Raw genomic sequence first — 19,320 nt, forward strand, 5'->3', positions numbered from 1 at the left:
TGTAGGGAGTTGCAGAAATGGCTCGACAAATTCAGGATTTTCTAAATAAAAAGAAAGATAAACATTAAAATAAAAGAAATTTAAAAATTAAAATCTGTACCAGGAGTAGGGTACTTTCTAAGGAAGTACTGTTACTAGATCAACGGTTGTGCAAGAAGGTGATTTGGTCAGACTCACGCTCGACCGCCTGATTTTTACCCAATAAAAAGTACCCAATTTATGAGGCTGGGTCGACCCCCGGAGGGCTTCAGAACCCACAGGTTTGACTCACGGCTACAGTGTAACAGAAAAACATTTTCTGTCCAAACGGATTTGAACTCGAGTCCTTGGAGTTAGATTTGCCTAGTTAGTTACTATCAGTTTTTAGGATTAATCTCATATCACTAATTACAGATAAAATGTTCAGTTTCATTATATATGCCTATTACTGAGTTTAATTCCCCTTTTAATAGAAACATTCTTAAATTTCTGATGATAAATCCAATTTTTACGAGTTTATAAGATATTTTAAATGGAAAATAAGTATTTTAACGGACTTCATTTCGCAAAAGCGTCTTTTTTACTTGTGAGTAGCTTAAGATCAATGTTTGCATTAATGTTGTTTTAATGCGCCATGGAAGCGAGAAAAAAATACGAACTCATAGTTAAATATTTCTAATATCACTACTATATACAGAACCTTCCAGGAGGAACTGTCAGTATCTAAGAGTAAGATAGTTTTCTAAAAATACAGCTAAGTGCCATCAAACTCACTTTTCTTAAACCGTTGCGTAAATATGCCTTTTTAAAGTATTTTTTTGCTAAAAATACCTTTTTTACTACATAATCCTTAATCTACTGTAACTAATCAGTCCTCAACTTTCGGCGCCATATTCGGAATCCAAAATGAATTTGCTTTTATATGGCGACCATTTTTTAAGCAAAATATCGCTTCGCGCAAGGGCGCAGATAAAAAAGGATGCTAAATTAACCAACAAAAATTATATATTATAAATTAAACTAAAACTCAGATCATTTTCAAACTCGGGGCTAGCTTTTCTTTGATTATAACATTATTTTTATATTACAGAAATTCTGAAAAATTGTATAGACTCCTCCCCTGCGCCCCGATATTGGGAGAGCACAGAGTTTTTAATTCACCAAAGGGCCCTGTTCCTATCCTCAGTTCATTTTCAAATTAGACTAGCTTTTCTTTGATTATAATATTATTTTTATATTACACAATATTACAGAAATTCTAAAAAATTGTTCAGACTCCTCCCCTCGCGTCCCGATATTGGAGGGCAAAGATTTTTAAATTCCCCAAAGGCACAGAAGAGCCTTGCTACGGCCCAGATCCTATCATTCAAAGCAAAGTAAAATAGTGAAAATGGATAATTTTTGGAAATTCGCGTCAGAATCTCATGCTATGAATTTTTGAGCCACAATCTTAAGGATTTCGTAAAAGTCGCTTCAATTCATCAACTTTCCAACGTTATATCCAACTTTGTGAAGCTAGTTTAACTTCGCAAATATATTGAGATCGCTAGATCGAAAAACATCCGACAACTAAAACAATACGAGCATATAGTTATAATGAAACCATTATTTTTGTTCTAGTTTTGCTAACTCGTACTTAAGTTATCCCCCCAAAAAATTTTATACTGTATTACTATTGTAAACACAATGTTATTCCTCTGCAGTTTATTTTTTTTTTTTTTTTGTTTGACCAATATTTTTATTTTAATTTTTAATCGTTGAAGGTGATTATAATAAACTTTTATAATACAAAGTGGTATATAAGGAAAAATAACTAAAAAAAACCACCTACTCTCCATCAATTAGAAGTTTAGGTGGATCATTTCATTTGGCTAAAAAGGCTTTACCTTCATGGATACAAATACTTTTCGAAGATCAAAAGACCCTGGAAATTCATTAAGTGAGATTCAATCAAGTAGTTTTCAAAAATATTTATTTTTATTTGTTGATTTTACTTTTACTCTGATTGCTAAGATTGTCTAACAAAACAATATTTTTTCCACAAATTGGTTCCTATCTAATGTGAATTATTCATTTTTTTAAACCTGCTGATAAAAGTTGAAACATTTTTTGCTATAGCAGAGAAATTTCTATTTTTATGGCGAAAACCCTTTAAAAAATGACATTTTGACATCGGATTGGGATAAAAAGGCGAGGTTCGTGGCACTGAACTACATTCTTGATACACTGTATATGTGTATCTCATTAATTTATTATCTTTCCTCTACACTATACTGATACTTCCTCCTGGAATACCCTGCTTAATATAATATCTACATTATAAACGTTTGATTTTTCATTGTCTGATCCGTTGTCAAAATGCAAGACAAAGTGTGATCGTTTAGCCTTATTTACAAATATGAAAGTCGTTTATTGTTAACTTAAATAACCTTTCTCAACTTATACAATATGCCTCATTAATTGAAACATTGAGATTAAAATAGTAATCTTGTAGAGTAAGTAGTAATGTTGATGAGAACAAAATCTCACCAAAATTAATTTTAAAAAATAAATAAAAATAATAATAATTAGTTAATTAATTACTGAGCGCATTAACATCAAATGCTTTTAAATAGTTTTATTTTCTTTTGACTGGCTAGTTTCAACAAAAAATACATTTATTCCTAACTATAAGCTTTATAAAAATTTTCCTGTTTTGAATATCTCTGTATACAACTACTAGTTTGACCTACACCACTTAGCATTCAATGCATTAAACTCTTCAATTTTCCTAAGCATTTTAAGATGTTCACAATCACATAATAAGATATTTTATATTTTTCCAACAAGTTACATACTGTCAATAAATGACTTTCAAACATTTTAGCAGACTCATGTTTAATCTATGATATGAGATGAATCGGTAATCCACCTAATATTAAATTCAATAGCTTTATTTACTTTCATCAAAGTTTGGATACATTCTACCATCTCTAATGTCTCTATACAAATATTGAACGTTTACAATAACATACACTAAAATTAATAGTTTGTTCAACACCTTGTATGGTAGAATATTACTCATCCAATCATTATTATCCAATAGATCCTTCTTCGGATCCAGTCATAATATAACTAAAATATTCACATTCCACTCAGCAAATCCGTAAAATACTTTGGAGTCAGGTTAAATGTTAGTTATTCAACCAGCATATTAATTTAAAATTAGAAAAAACATAAAAAATATATGTGTAAAATGTTTCCATATTTTAATAAAAAATCAAAACTACCTACGTAAATAAATTGGTATTATACAAATCTTAGCCGTATCATAACATATGCCTGTTCCATTAAATTAAAAAATACAAGTATTTAAAAACAAATGCCTTAGAATTGTTAAAAACTGTTCTTATTACACAAGAAAAACTAAGATGCATTCAGAATTAAATTTAGCCACGGTACAAGAATACATATACAAATTGAATCATAATTATTTTCAATCTTGCCATAACTCTAACCTTTTAATAACTGAAATAGGAAATCAAGCAAAAATATACCGATTCGTTCTATATAGACATAAATATAAGAAAACTGAATATATATTGCAGTAAAATTTATAACGAATATAATAACGATCTGTATTTATTTCTAAATTGTTTCAGTTTTTTTTTTTCTGTCAGTTTATTATTCACCAAACGGAAAGCATAGTTATGAGTAGAAAAGGAAAACGTGGCACAGATTATATATAAAACTTCACCCCTTATTTTTAAATATTATCTACTTATACTGCTACTGTTACTAGACCAAAGGTTGGGCTAGGAGAATCACGTTCGACCGCCAGATTTTTACCCAATTAAGGGTACCCAATTTTTGAGGCTGGGTTGACTTCGGTAGGGCTCCGGAACCCACATGGTTGACTCACGGCTATAGTGTAACAGAAAACAATTTTCTGCCCAGCAGGATTCGAACCTGGGTCCTTGGAGTTGGTAGCAACGTGCCTTACCACAGTGCCACCGCGCTCCCCACTCCTTTTATAGTTGTTATTAATTTTAATTTTTAACTCTGATTTTTATGTTCCTTATAGCATTTTATATTGTTTGTCAATTAATATTATTATCAGTCGTTTATTTTTAATAATTTGAATTTCACCGTAACTAAAAAATGTAATACCAATAACTATAAAAAAATTTAACCATGTTTGATATGCTTTGAGATAAACACTAGGGTTATTTCCGAGAAGCAAATATTTTATAAATCATTTTTTTTAACCATTCAGGGTCCGACTTTATTTCGAACCAAGCCTCAATGAACATCTACAACATAAAGGAAACCATTATTCCATTTTTCAGATTCAGAGCCATTGTCATCATTGAAATACTATGGCAGTGTGTGAATAGTATCTGTTTATTATATGTTAAGATAACCGGATAAAACATGTTTATTTACCTAATATCATTCACGGTTTTTAGAAAGCTATTTCAACTAACTAAAAAATTACCAGAATGACAATAAAATTAAAAGGAAAAATAGCGTGACATAACTAAACTGCATTGATCAATATAATTTATTTTTGCCAAAGAAAAGTACAGAGATAATTAGTTCTAGATTTTCAGATTTGTAAATATTTTAGTCTAGTTGATTCCAATAAGAACCAGGGATTCAAAAGAGTAAAAATCCTCACAATCAATATCCTATGTTTTCTTATTCTAGAACAAATAAAATTTGAATACTATTGCTCAAGTTTTGTAATAGAATTTAAAGGCTCGGGTTTGAAATTAATTCGCCACGATTGTTCGATAAGCTAGAACATCGGAGGGTACTTGCTAAATGATCCCAAGGCCATAGAAGCAGAGGAAGATGCACCCGCCGACAAAAGATAGGCTACCCCCTGAAAGGGTAGAAGTGAAAGTACCCATCCGTCCTCTGGTGGGGGGCCGGGGTATAAAGCAGTAACCCTTAGTCTGTATCATCAGTTCGTGCACTCTCATCCCAACGGATACACAGCTCTTTCTACAACAGTCTCCAGCAGGCAAGTACAGTTTTCATTACGTACGGCAGGCAAGAGAGATCCACGATATGCCAAACTTTGATTTGCGGAGCACTGGCTAAAATTGTTAGGAATCAAACCAAAGTCAACATCAACCATTTTCCGTATAACAATTTAAATTCAATATTTAAAATTAAAGTTAATCTCAGCAGCACCAATTTTAGAAGTTTTTTTGACTGTTAAATTTTTATGGGTAATTGCGTTTGCTTCAACAATTGAAATCATTTGCAAGGAAATGCACTTATTTATTCAAAGGTTTCAATTCAAATTTACAGAACCAAAAACAATTAGATACAAATTTTAAATAAAAAAAACAGTTCTAGTTTTATATTTAGAACGTTAGAAAATTGTTTCGTAAAAGAAAATCTAGAAATACATACAATGGCATATATCAACATGAATGCAGGATTAAATATTTCATCCAACTCTGCTACACAAATGTTTTATTATTTACCGCCGGATAAAATAATCTCTACAAATTTAAGACAACTTTGAATACATGTATTTTTTAAATATCAAATTTAAAATACGAATTAAAAAAAAATTGTGTTTTTTGTTTTGAATTAATAAAAACTGAACAAAAAAAGTTAAGTCACAACAATTACATGATCTTTTAATTATATCCGTGTCACAATGAATGCCCACGATGATGTGTTTCGAAAAATGGCCAGAGGCGATTCTGGATACCCAGCCTTCACAAAGAAAGGTGATATGGAACTCATATCGTCTCTTACAAACCACTGCTTTAAAAGCTTTCTTTTACTATTTATTTATTTTTTAATTTAAACGTTATATTAACATTTATAATAAAAACTAGACCTGGAGGGAATTTTGAATAATTGTTAACGCTACGCGTTACTAACTATTTCAACCGAGATTACTATACGTATTCGCGACTGTTTAAGAACTAAAAGTTATCCACGTTCGTGCTAAAGTGATACTTTTTTTAACATTCCTAGTACTACATTCTAACAGGAATACCGCAATTTAAAATTCAACTACAATGTTTTGTAGAAAATCTGAAGAGATCGTTATTCAATAAGTTAATCACTTAACAACAAATTTAAAAAAATTATTTTATAAATATGAACTTCTAGTCGGCCGATACGAGTTAGTAGAGAACGGCGCTTAGATGCTAACCTACGCGACATAAGAGAGTTCAGCTCAAGTTTTTACGTTCTGATGCGTAACTATTCTGATTCAAGTAATGTGTTGATAAAGAAATATGAGATCAAATGTAAAAAATACCTTATTCTAATAAAGAGATTCCGTTTTAAAAATGTCCAACAAGGTTAACTCTTTCAACACTTCTATTGCCGTTATCATATAACAGCAAAACCAACATCTTCGATAAACTTGAAGAATTTGGTTTCCAAGAAAACCAGCTTATAAACATTGTATAATATTTCCCCTAGAACTATGTGGGCTCATTATATATATCAAGTCCTAGTCTTAGAATCGTAGAATCGTCGTAAACGTTTTTCACATATAAAAGAACCTTCACAAACCCAAACTGAACCTTCATTTGTAAGAAGGTATTCTTGACATAGGCTAAGTACATGAGATTTTCCACTAGGATTCATCAGTATACCAAGTGAATGAAAACCATGCAGAATCTAATAATTTTTAATACTTCAATTATTGGATTGAGGTAAAACATTTAACTGAATCTTCGATGAATTGTTCCAGAAAATACGATAAAATCATTAAAAAATAATGGAACGCTTAAATAAATAATTTTAGCGTTGAACAACAACAAAACGGTTCTCAGTTTTAGCCTTATAGACTTATTCTCGTAGATCGACTGTAGCTTATCTACCCTAAAAAATTATAACTCAAAAATAAAATAAACCAAACTATATATAGTGTATTGCAACCGACTCTGTTAAGAAAGCCTCTCTGTCAAATTTAATTCTTTTATTTCGAGACAAATATGTTTAGATTATTGAATTTAATTGTATTTTCAACTTTTCTCTCAATCAAATAGATCAACAGTCATATCATAGTTCTTATTTGATTTACTATCACAAATACGCATTTATTATAAGAACTTATTATATAATTATAAGATCATAAAAACACGGAAAAATACTAAATGTTTAAAATAGTATACATATAAAATCGAATAAATTTAAACGGAATTATTGGTTGACATTCACCAATAAGTAAAGCAAAACATTGGCTTAAGGAAGTAATATCATCATCTCTTCAATAATTTAGAAGGCGGGATTAATTGTTATTTTTTCTCTTGTAAAATGGTTGATAACTTTCTAGTGTAAATACATTTTTGAAACAGAAATGTAGAACCCTATCATTTCTACAAAAAGTTTTATCTCAAATTGCAAAGATTCTCAAACAGGTTAAATCTTAAATTCTCAGTTTGAGATTTGAAACCCGTTTATTTCTAGCGCGAGCAGGAAGACTGAAGCTAAACCCCTGTTTCAACTAGTGAGATATAGCTACTTTTTTTTTTTAAATTATGAGCGTTCAAAATATTTCACAATACACGTTTTTGTTTTTAAATTGTTGGGCAATATACCAAATCATTTATGATTCAAATGTAGTACTGGTTCCGTCCAAGACAGAAAATAATATTATGAATCCCATAATAATTCGAGCTAAAAAAAGTAGTTAGTGAGGTATTTAAAAGAGCGTATGAATTTCAGTATTTTTAGTTGCAATTTCAACACTGTTTTTCGTCCTAAGGTAAATTCTAAATACCATTTTTATTTCCATTAAATAAAATATATTTTACTAAATGATTTCAGGTGAAGAGTACAAAAAATGAAAAGGCTTCAGCAAGGAATATGTAAGTATTACATCGAACTTTAAAAATATAAAATATAATTATTAGATATATTGTTAATAAGGACATAATTCGTCTAGTAAAGACATTAACGGAAAAAGATATATAATTCAACTTTTTTTAAATCTTTCTTAAAATAACTAGTGCCGAACATAGATAGCGAACCAAGCTCGAGTGTGAGAGATATTAGGCAATATCATAGTTCAGAATAAAAAATGTGGCGAAATGGTGAATATGAATCTGTGGGAGCAGAGTGTATCGCACAATGATGGGACCGAAGAAACATGCCTTAACAAGGCTACCGCCCGCGCACTCTCAAGCTCATTAAAAATGTTACCATTAACTAACTACTATCTAACAGTTGCGTTGTTTTTATTTTCACTAACAGTGATGGTTTTTCCAATTGAATCGCGTATCAACACAAATATTCAAGTGAATGAGGTTTCTATATGGGCGCAATAATACACTAGCTAGAAATGTTAATTTCGAAATATTCTTTAGCTCAAATAAAATTCAAATACGAATCCAACTCTAAAAGTAGCAAAACGACAAGTCGACCGCAGTTCTAACTCTAACGTGCTAATATCTATCCGACCGAAAGGAACAGCAACAGCTCCTTACTGAATTAATTTTATAGACCCATTTTATTTTAAAATTATTAAAAAAACAACGCTAGAGGAATTAATATGAATAAATGTAACAGAATTTATAATTACCCGTGAAATAACATACTGCCATTAGCTACCACGATCATCACTAACCATACTGTTAAACAGAATTCATCACGACATACATTAATATTAAATATAATTAATTTTCAGATTTCCTGCTTCTCGTAGGGCGTTTCGTTCTGGTAAGTTAAATCCGAAAAGATAATTTAGTTTTAAAAGAAGGATGTGGTTAAACTACTTTGTTGGTTTTAGGGACAAAACGGATACTCGTATGACAGGCCCGAGAACCCACTAAATGCAGGAGGCAGCACTCCAGGTCCCATTCTTTCAACACCTTCTGGATTTCGACCAGGAACAACACCGTCCCTTCCCGGTGGTCCAGGTTTTCCAGGAACTGGACCAACACCACAACCCGGATATCCAGGAGGAAGACCATCTTATACTCCTGGAGGAACTTCCGTTGGTGGTACACCCGGACAGCCAGGAGTTGGCTATCCTTCGGGGCGACCAACTGGACCTGGATTCCCTCCTTCCCAACCATCAGCTCCAGGATTCCCTTCTTCCCAACCATCAGCTCCAGGATTCCCTTCTTCCCAACCATCAGCTCCAGGATTTCCTTCATCCCAACCGTCAGCTCCAGGATTCCCTTCTTCTCAACCATCAGCTCCAGGGCAAGGAACACAGGGGAGACCAGGACAGTTTCCTACAACACCTAGTGGTACACCATTTCCCACTGGTACTTCGGGAAGACCATCAGGCCAGCCCGGTGGGACTACAGGTATAAGTGAACAAGGTTACCCTGCTGGTAGACCGACTGGACCACAATTTCCGTCAACACCAACCTTTCCAACAACGCAACCAGGTTCAGAGGGACAGCCCGGAGATAAGTACCCATCTGCAGTACGACCTGGACAACAAGGCTATCCTTCAAGTGGTCGCCCTAGCGGACCAGGATTTCCCTCGCAGTCTGGTAGACCAGGGGTACAACAAGATTACCCATCAGGTACTCAGGGGCCAAGCACTACCTTACCAGGGCAAAGGCCACAAACTTTTCCTGGAACACCGGGAAGCCCAGGCTTCACTCCTGGACAAACCGGCCCACAAGGATCAGGACAACCTGGATACACTCCCGGACAGACAGGCTCACAAGTTCCAGGACAACCTGGCTATACTCCCGGACAGGCTGGCCCACAAGGACCAGGACAGCCTGGCTTCACTCCCGGACAGACTGGCCCACAAGGATCGGGACAACCTGGTTTCACCCCCGGACAAGTTGGTCCACAGGGACCTGGACAACCTGGATTCACTCCCGGACAGACTGGCCCACAAGGATCAGGACAACCTGGATTCACTCCCGGACAGACTGGCCCACAAGGATCAGGACAACCTGGTTTCACTCCCGGACAAGCTGGCCCACAGGGACAACCTGGCTTCTTTCCAGGAACACCGGGAAGCCCTGGCTTCACTCCTGGACAAGCAGGCCCACAAGGTCCAGGACAACCTGGCTTCTTTCCTGGGACCCAAGGGCCTGGTCCATTTGGTCCAGGATTCCCAGGAAGTTCTGGATTTCCCGATGATGGGAGCTATCCTGGTGGTGACTACTCTGCTATCCCCGGAGAACCAGGTACAGACTACCCGATTTATTCTGAAATTCCAGAAACATCATTTTCATGCGAACAACAAGAACTTCCTGGTTATTATGCGGATGTTGAAGCTCAGTGCCAAGTATTTCACATATGTGCTAACAACAAAACATATGATTTCCTTTGTCCAAACGGAACAATATTTCATCAGGAATATTTCGTATGCGTTTGGTGGAATCAGTTCGATTGCAGTTCTGCTCCTGGTTTGTATTACCTCAACGAAAAACTTTATGATTACACCATAATGGGAAGCAATATCCCAGGAATCCCTGGAGGATTTCCACCAGCTATAGGACCAGAAGGACCAACATCACCCTTTGGACCATCGGGTAAACCTCAAGGACCAACAGGAACATTTGGCCCTTCAGGAGAAAGTCAAGGACCATCACCGACGGGTCCACAAGGACAAGGTACATTTGGACCATCTACTGGACCACAAGGACAAGGACCATTTGGACCAACCACTGGACCACAAGGGCAAGGTACATTTGGACCATCTACTGGACCACAAAGACCAGGAACCGGATTCCCAGGAGCACCACAACAAGATACACAACTTCCAAGTGGCCCAGCTGGAGTAGGCTACCCAAGCGGAGGACCAACACAAGGACCTTCTGCTAGTATTCCAGGTGGAAGACCAACGCAAGGATCGACTGGCTATCCTAGTGGAGGCCCAACGCAAAGACCTCCTACCGGTTATCCAGGCGGAAGACCAACACAAGGACCTGCAGGTTATCCAAGTGGGGGACAACCCCAAGGACCAACCAGTGGAGGCCCAGGACAAGGCCCTACTGGATATCCTACTGGAGGACCAGGACAAGGGCCAACTGGATATCCTACTGGAGGACCAGGACAAGGACCTGCTGGATACCCAAGTGGAGGACCAGGACAAGGGCCAACTGGATATCCTACTGGAGGTCCAGGACAAGGACCTGCTGGATACCCAAGTGGAGGACCAGGACAAGGGCCAACTGGATATCCTACTGGAGGTCCAGGACAAGGACCTGCTGGATACCCAAGTGGAGGACCAGGACAAGGACCTGCTGGATACCCAAGTGGAGCACCAGGACAAGGACCTGCTGGATACCCAAGTGGAGGACCAGGACAAGGACCTGCTGGGTATCCTACTGGAGCTCCAGGACAAGGACCATCTGCTGGTTTCCCAGGTGGAAGGCCAACGCAAGGACCATCAACTGGTTTTCCAAGTGGAGGACCGACGCAAGGCCCTTCAGCTGGATACCCTAGTGGAGGACCAACCCAAGGACCATCCGCCGGATTCCCAGGTGGAAGGCCAACACAAGGACCATCAACTGGTTTTCCAAGTGGAGGACCAACACAAGGCCCTTCAGCTGGATATCCTAGTGGAAGACCGACTCAAGGACCATCAGCAGGTTTCCCAAGTGGAGGACCAACACAAGGACCTACTGGCTACCCAAGTGGAGGACCAACGCAAAGACCTACTGGCTACCCAAGTGGAGGACCAACGCAAGGACCTACTGGCTACCCAAGTGGGGGACCATCTCAAGGCCCATCAGCGGGATTCCCGAGTGGACCTACCCAGGGACCATCAGCTGGCTTCCCAATTGGAGGACCCGGACAAGGACCTTCCAGCCCATTAGGACCGTCTGGCCAGCAAGGACCTTCAGGACAAGGTCCATTTGGAGGAAGACCAACAACTCAAGCTGATGTACCTTCAAAACCAAGTAGAGAATATCTTCCTCTACCATCTGGCACACCAACGGGTACTCAAGGCAGACCCCAGGGAGGCCAAACCCCAGGACAACAGACTGGTCCCAGTGCCCCAGGAACAACCCCAAGTGGATCAAGACCAGGGCCTCAATTTGATACACAACAGACAAGTCCAGCAAAACCAGACCGACAATATTTACCACCTTACCGGCGGTAGTGTTATAAACTAGATTCATCATTGTCTGAATTTACCAGGCATTCTTACAAACGAATCCTTACATTGTTCAATGTATATGCATTCAAATAGTAGTTGTTCAAGGGAGACCATTGTATTTACATACTGGATGTATGTTATGTATATACATGTTACAATTTTATCTCTTTATTGAGGGCATTATAAAATTATCTCTTTTTATATGACTATTATTAAATTAATTTTTCTTATTGTTGTAAAGACTCTGCCATAAATAAAGTGGTATTTTTCTAAGATGAGGTAAATTTTGTAATCACCCTATTCCATCATTAACTAAGGTTTATTATAGCAAAACAATGATCTTAAAATAACCACAATAAACAGATGAAAAATATATACTTTAACCATGTTATTGAAAAAAAAATTTTTGGGCTAGTATGTTCATATAAGTCGATATTGCTAACTGGCAAAAATATCGACATATACCTTCTCACTTTTTATATTTTGGCACTTTTGAGGTCAATTTAAATCAAATTCAATTTAATTTATATTGCTGAGTTTACATATGTTTACAAAATTCACTCCTTATTTGTTATTTATTGGTGTTAAAACTCGAATAAGGACGGGTGGGATATAAAAATAAAATTATCTTTAGAATACCAGTTGATATTCTACCATAGTACCGTGTTTATACCATACAACTTTCTAGGTTTTTCTTGATACTATTATTATTTTCAATTACCAAAACGTAGCTATATTTCTCCTATAATTTCACAATTTTTCGAATAAAAAGCCGGTTATTCACATCCACGTTTCTTTTCCCTTTCAGTTTTACTCAGAGCATTGTTTCTAGTTTTTGCCGATTTGTGAATCGATATTAATTGTACTGTTTTAATGCATGATTTTCCAGGGCTAAATGTTTCTTTTTTTCTTTTTTTTTCTAAACCAGTAAACTTGGGACTTACATAGGTTTTAGTTGACGAAGCAGCTGATATTGGAGTTCAGTATATTGCCAATATCGTTGGTACACTCTGTTCAGATTAGCTATCGAAGCCATTTCTTTAAATTACATATTAGGAAAATTATTGAATTTTTTAACACATTCATGAATCTTCTTTGGCAAAATGAAGTGCTCCATGAAAAAGTGTTCTTGTTTTTGTAAGACGGCATTTCGAAAATAGTGAGGACAGAAATAGCCCTAAAAATACTTTATCTCAAAATTATTCAAGTCAAGACATTTTGTCTTGTGCACGCGCACTATCGTTTTTCAGAAGCTGCTCGGTCTGAATTCCTAGAGATAGGTTTGATGATTTCATCTGTTAAAAACCTTTTTAAATGTTTCAAGTCCATTTCAAATTTTCTAGAAAATTATCCTCACTACTGACCCGATCTCCACAGCCAGTTGTCACAAGATGGAATTTCCTTTAGTACAAGATCCCAAGAGGAGAAAAAAGGCAGATATTTCACCCCAATTATTTATTACTTTACTGAAAACTATGTTTTACAAGTCAAAGCTTATGAGTCTGCCAAGTATAGGTAGGTGGATAATAAATGGCGGGTGTTTCAAAACGTTAAAAAAAAAATAAGTTTTCATTCGGCGCTCTATGTCTTTAAAATTACCAACAACACTAGAAAACCTAAGAGAACATCATTTAAAGTAGAGTAAATGTGCTAAATTCTAAGACGTAATAGAGCTATTTACGTCCAATAGTCCTCGAGATAAAGCTTTTTAAAAAGCAACATTTCATATCGAAAACCATTCGACGTACAGATGTCTATTAGCATTCAAATTAAAGCTAGTTTAATGGACTATAAAGTACTTTATAAAGTTTATCTTCTTAAGATTTATATTCATCTGCCAAATTCATATTCATACGCGAATATCATAAAAATTACTACCTCCACGAAGATACGTGTCATAAACTATCTTATAGTAAGTTAAATTTCCTTTATTTTGAGTGCTGGAAGACATATGTACATCTTATGGTTCTAGAGATATATTTCTTCAAAAATCAAACGTTTTTTTCGAACAACTATTAATTAACATTTTGTGAGTTTATTTTGTCAAATATCGTAAAAACTACTACTCCTGCAAAAATAAACGTTATAAACTATTTTATATTAAATTTAACTAGGTTCAATTTCAGTGCTGGCAGACATCTGTACGTATTATGGTTTCTGAAATAAAGGTTTTCATAAATCAAAGTTATTGTCTAAACGACTATAAATCAATTTATTTTAGCAAATATCATGAAAACTGCTATTCCTACGAAGATAAAGGTCATAAACTACTTTATAGTACATTAAACTAGCTTTAATTTGAGTGTTAATAAACATTTGTAAGTCGAATGTGTTTTGAGACATAGATATTTCAAAATAAATTCACTAACTACTAATCTTTCAGTACATTTTTATGAAATGTTGCTTTTTAAAAATCTATATCTCCAGAACCATCAAACTTAAATAGCTCTATTAGAGCTAATATTTCAGAAAATTTATTCTACTTTATATAATGTTATTTTAGGTTTTCTAGTTGTAGGTAATATTAATGACTTAGAGCTCCGAATGAAAAATTAATTTTCTTTAACATTTTGAAACAGCCGCCATTTTTTATCCCCCCTACCTATACTTGGCAGACTCATCAGTTTTGACTAGTAATTTTATATAGTTTTCATTAAAGTAATCAAAAATTGGGGTAAAATAACTGCCTTTTTTTCTTCTCGGCTATTGTACACCAAGATCTTTGAGATTAAACAACGTAGTTTCAAAGGTAAATACTGATTCAGCTGTGGTTACTTTAGTTTCTATTACTAGTAATTAAGCCTTAATTGAATTACTAATCATATCTCTAATAAAACACACAACTTATTATTAATCAAGTAATTCACAAAATGTAAAACGTTTGAGGAAATAAGAAACTGAATCCAGAAAAAACAAATCCAAGTACTAGACATGCTGTTGCTTGCTGAAATCATTAATGGTAAGAGGGTGGCTTTGAAAAATTAATTGGTTAGAATTTTGTTGACAGTTGAGACTAAGGTCCAATATGACATGATTTTTTTACCCTTAAAAATATCAAAAAAGTATGTCAATTTTTCGGCGTTTTCTCAATTAATGAGTAGATTTATTTTTGAAATGTATATATGAAGGTATTTAGATAATAATGTTATTGAATTTACATACTTCATAAATTTTCTAAATATTTCGTAAAGAACTATTGTAAATATATGGTACATAAAAATTCTATCCCTACACATCACCACTAAGTATCCCTGTATACCTTTTTTTGAGTTCAACAAAATTGAACACCACTCCATAGTTAACCCAAAATAAATTCCACAACCAAAGGTGATAGTACATAAAAAACTGAAGACTTTTAAGTTTTATTTGCATTTTTTTCTTTCTAGATTAATATAAACTTTTTCAAAATAATAACCAACACCATTATTACCACCACACTATTGATTACCACCATTTACCAAGTACGAAGTGGTCCACTCTTCAGTTCACCTTCAGTAATCTTTAGGCACCAGATTTTTCGTGCAGTAAAAAAAATGAAAAATGCTTTAAAAAATCCGAAACTTGAAACGTAGAGCAATAAAAATCAAAACTGTATATGAAACATCCAAATCCTGCAATAACAATTTTATTGTTTAATTTATAATATTAATACATAGAATGCCCACCTAGTCTTGTTTGAATTAAATTAAATAAGCTAAATACTCTCTATATTTATGCAAATATACATAAAAAACTAAACTACTCTGATTAAAAATCTACAACTTTGTTCATAATTTAAAAGTTATGAGGAAGCTAATTGAATTAAATGATTTTATATTTGTAATATGGGGGCTACAATTAAGTTTTTTGATTTCTTAAAGCTACCTAAATTTTAAATTTTAGGAAAAAAATATGCAAGGTAAATCGTACACAGTAGTACTCAAAAATATTCCTTTTTAATTTCTCTGCAATTTCACATAGCTTTTTAGTTGTGTATTTACATACAAATACATACGGTTTATGCTAATTAACCGAAAAATTAACAAGTAATAAGTCAATATTGAAAAACTTCAAAAAGGTTAGTTAAAAATGTTTAGGTATATTAATATTTATCACCACAATTGATTTTTTCTTTAATTGTTATTTAAAATAATATAAATAGGTAATATAATGAAATAATGCAAAAGAAAAGCTTGAAATATCCACTAATCACAAGAGAATGGTTAGAGGGCGACTGGGAATCCAAGTTAAAAATAATGATACTGAACAATTTAATTAAAACACTAAATTTTATACAACAAAAACTCAAATCTTGTAAATTTTCTGGAGAAACCACAAAATCTACGAATTTGTGCAATATAAAATTAGTGTTATGTGAATGTTTTTCGAATCCGGTCTCTAATAATCACTTAAGATTGATTTGTTTTAGCAGAGTATCTGTATGCTCATCATTACCACACCTTAATGTTTTTTTTCTACTTAGGTAATTGTTTTGATATGTTTTTAATTAGTTATGCTTTTTCTCTACAAAAATCCTAACAGAACTAACTGCATTAGTTGATTCTCAATGTTCAAATTACCAATCTTTAATTCCTCTGATTACCGCCACAATTTAATTTATTCTCCTCATACGCTGTGATCATGTAATTAGGACCAAACTTATTTTTTAATATAGGGGATTTTAAAATAGTTTTTGAGACTATGTGGTAATTACTAGTATTGTTGAAGATGTTCTTTCAAAAACTGGAAGTAGGCTAGTAAAAATAGTTTAAAATGTAACCACCCAAAATTAATTTTAAATTAATTTCTGGCAATGGATTATTTTGAAACTGTTAAAACATTACTAATCCGTGGAGATCCATTTCCCTAATACAGTAGGTTTTTCAAACTAACCATATAATATAAGCCAATAACTCCTAATTTAATACAAGAGGCTGAAATATTATAAGTTACATAATAGTTTATTTAATAAGCTTTCATTTTAGCCCTAATTCAGTTTTTTGTCCAGTAATTCCCAAAGTACATTTTTTACAAAACCAATTTATTTAAAAAAAAAACAAACAAGAAAATCATTTTATGAATTTATTTTGGCAAATAAGGAGAAAAGTATTATTCTTAGGAAAATAATTACTATAAAGGAATTTTTGATCCATTTACTGAGCTTCAAATTGAGGCCTAATAGAATTCTTTAGATTCAATATTTTCGTACACTTAGTTATTCAAACACCAATATATTTTTCCAACAAGAAATTAACAATTTGAAACTGCAAATTAACATCATTATGTACGATATTTTTATTAAATGAGCTTCAAATTCAGCCCTAATAGGTATCCAAGTTAAATATTCTTTTAAATATGACTCATTTTCAATAAATCTTGAAAAATGTCAAAACTATGAAAAAATATTTACAAGCTGCACTAAATTAAGCATAGATGTTTCTATTGTTAGGACTCGATTTCAAGGTCATGAAATGCACAATTAAGTACTTTATAATAATTATTTCCCTTCTCCATAGTTAAATATCCCAGCAACATATTGAGAGAGGAGAGGTCAGCATCACCTACAATTTTAATGCTCCCTATATGTTGTACATACGGTAATACGCACACAGTTATTATTATAACTCTATAGTCATTAACAATGCAGGTAATGTATTATTTAATATAAAGTAATGGTGAAATAGACCTCCATTGTAAAATTTTGTTTAGTTGAAAATTATTGCATATTCACAACAGTGATGTTAAGGAGCCTCATTCACCATACAGAATGAAATAATTCAGCAATTATACAAATAAAAACTAGAATTAGATTTAAAATTTAAATATAAAATTAAAATGAACTAAAATAATAGTTAGATCTAGAATTATTTCTTTATATATATCCAGCAGGTACATCATACATTAATATATCTACGTTAACTACTGATTTATTACATTTTTATTAATAATCAAAATATAACAAGAAAAAACCTGTACCTTGAAATACATATCCATGGTTTGCCTACTCATTGGATCCATTTTAATTTAGTTTTAAATCAATTTGTAAAAACTATTTTAAAACTTTTAATATTTGTTTTTTGTCCATTTATTTGTAATTTTATTGTTTTGTTTTTTAATACCTAAGTCCAGAAACCTAAATTTGTTTTATAATATAATCATTAAGATCAAGAAAGAATCTTTGAACAACATTAAAATTATAAAATAATAAAAACTAGGTCTTTTTTATAGGCAATTTTCATCTTCACCCTTTTTACAATATAAAAACTATTTTCAGGTATACAACACTTGGAAGTTGATAATTTATTTTAAATTCTGCCTTTCTCAGTTTTTTTTTTATCTCCTTAGTCAATTTTGTTCATTGGCGTTTTTACATATGTATCTGTAATATGCAATTTAATATTTTATGAAGAATTATTTTGATAAGTAATTACTACTAAAATATATAAATTAAAAAGCTATACATTTGTATTTAGGCAAAATTTATTTTGTTAAAATAAATAATTTAATTTCTATCCATTTTAGTGTCAACACATTGTATTTTTCTTACAAGTCCGACGTTTCGGCCAATCCGGCCATCCTCATGGACAATCTTAATACAATTGTGGAACTAAATGATTTTAAAACTCAACTTAATGCAGGCTATTCTGTCCAGGTTAAAACAACAATTTCTAATTAGGCAATTTTCACATTAAAAACAAAAATTAAAATTCATTTATCACAGTCACTATTAGTTAAAACTTTATCACAACTAAGTTGTTGAGTATAAGTTTTAACTACATAAGGGACACTCCTCAAAGTTATGAAGCACTGAGAAAGCTATCTCTACATAGTTGACACTGAGATAGATGTCTCCTAGTTAGCAAATGGTCATGGACAACTGTCAGTGTCCAATTCTGAAACATGTTATAGCCACCTCCTCTCTTCCATATTGTCTGGAGGATGAGGACCAGCAACACACTTTTGGCTTTATGATTCTGAATCTGTTGAAACAGATCTGAAGGATGAAGAGGGTGTTTTATTTAAATTTATGAGTGGGATTCTATTGTGGCTACTCTACTTTCTCATTTCCAAGAATCCTGGAATTACTGGGAACACAGAAAAATGTTATTTTTCTAGAAAAAAATTCTATCTGCTTGATGGTGTGATGGATTTCTTGAACAAAAGGGTTGCCTGAGAAAATATAGAAACGGGATCTGAGGGTAGTTGGACTGATTTTGAAGTTTATCAGAACCTATAAGTTCTTGTTTATTAATTCTCTTTGATTTTTAGTGTACCTTCATCCTTTCTACTATAATTTTATAGTATATATAAAA

General features: G+C 33.5%; 1 protein-coding gene across 1 annotated transcript; it reads left to right on the plus strand.

The window, feature by feature from the left end:
* The first annotated feature begins 4,939 nt into the window (after positions 1-4,939).
* LOC106688446 (collagen alpha-1(I) chain) lies at positions 4,940-12,301 on the plus strand. The gene is made up of 4 exons (XM_014432903.2): positions 4,940-4,987; positions 7,774-7,814; positions 8,633-8,664; positions 8,735-12,301. Exons 2-4 carry the CDS (start codon positions 7,790-7,792, stop codon positions 12,029-12,031), a joined length of 3,354 nt encoding a protein of 1,117 aa, XP_014288389.1. The 5' UTR covers positions 4,940-4,987; positions 7,774-7,789; the 3' UTR covers positions 12,032-12,301.
* The last annotated feature ends 7,019 nt before the right edge of the window (positions 12,302-19,320 follow it).

Source organism: Halyomorpha halys, unplaced genomic scaffold (assembly GCF_000696795.3).
Source record: "Halyomorpha halys isolate HHAL.00 unplaced genomic scaffold, Hhal_1.1 Scaffold1128.1, whole genome shotgun sequence".
Lineage (NCBI taxonomy): Eukaryota > Metazoa > Arthropoda > Insecta > Hemiptera > Pentatomidae > Halyomorpha > Halyomorpha halys.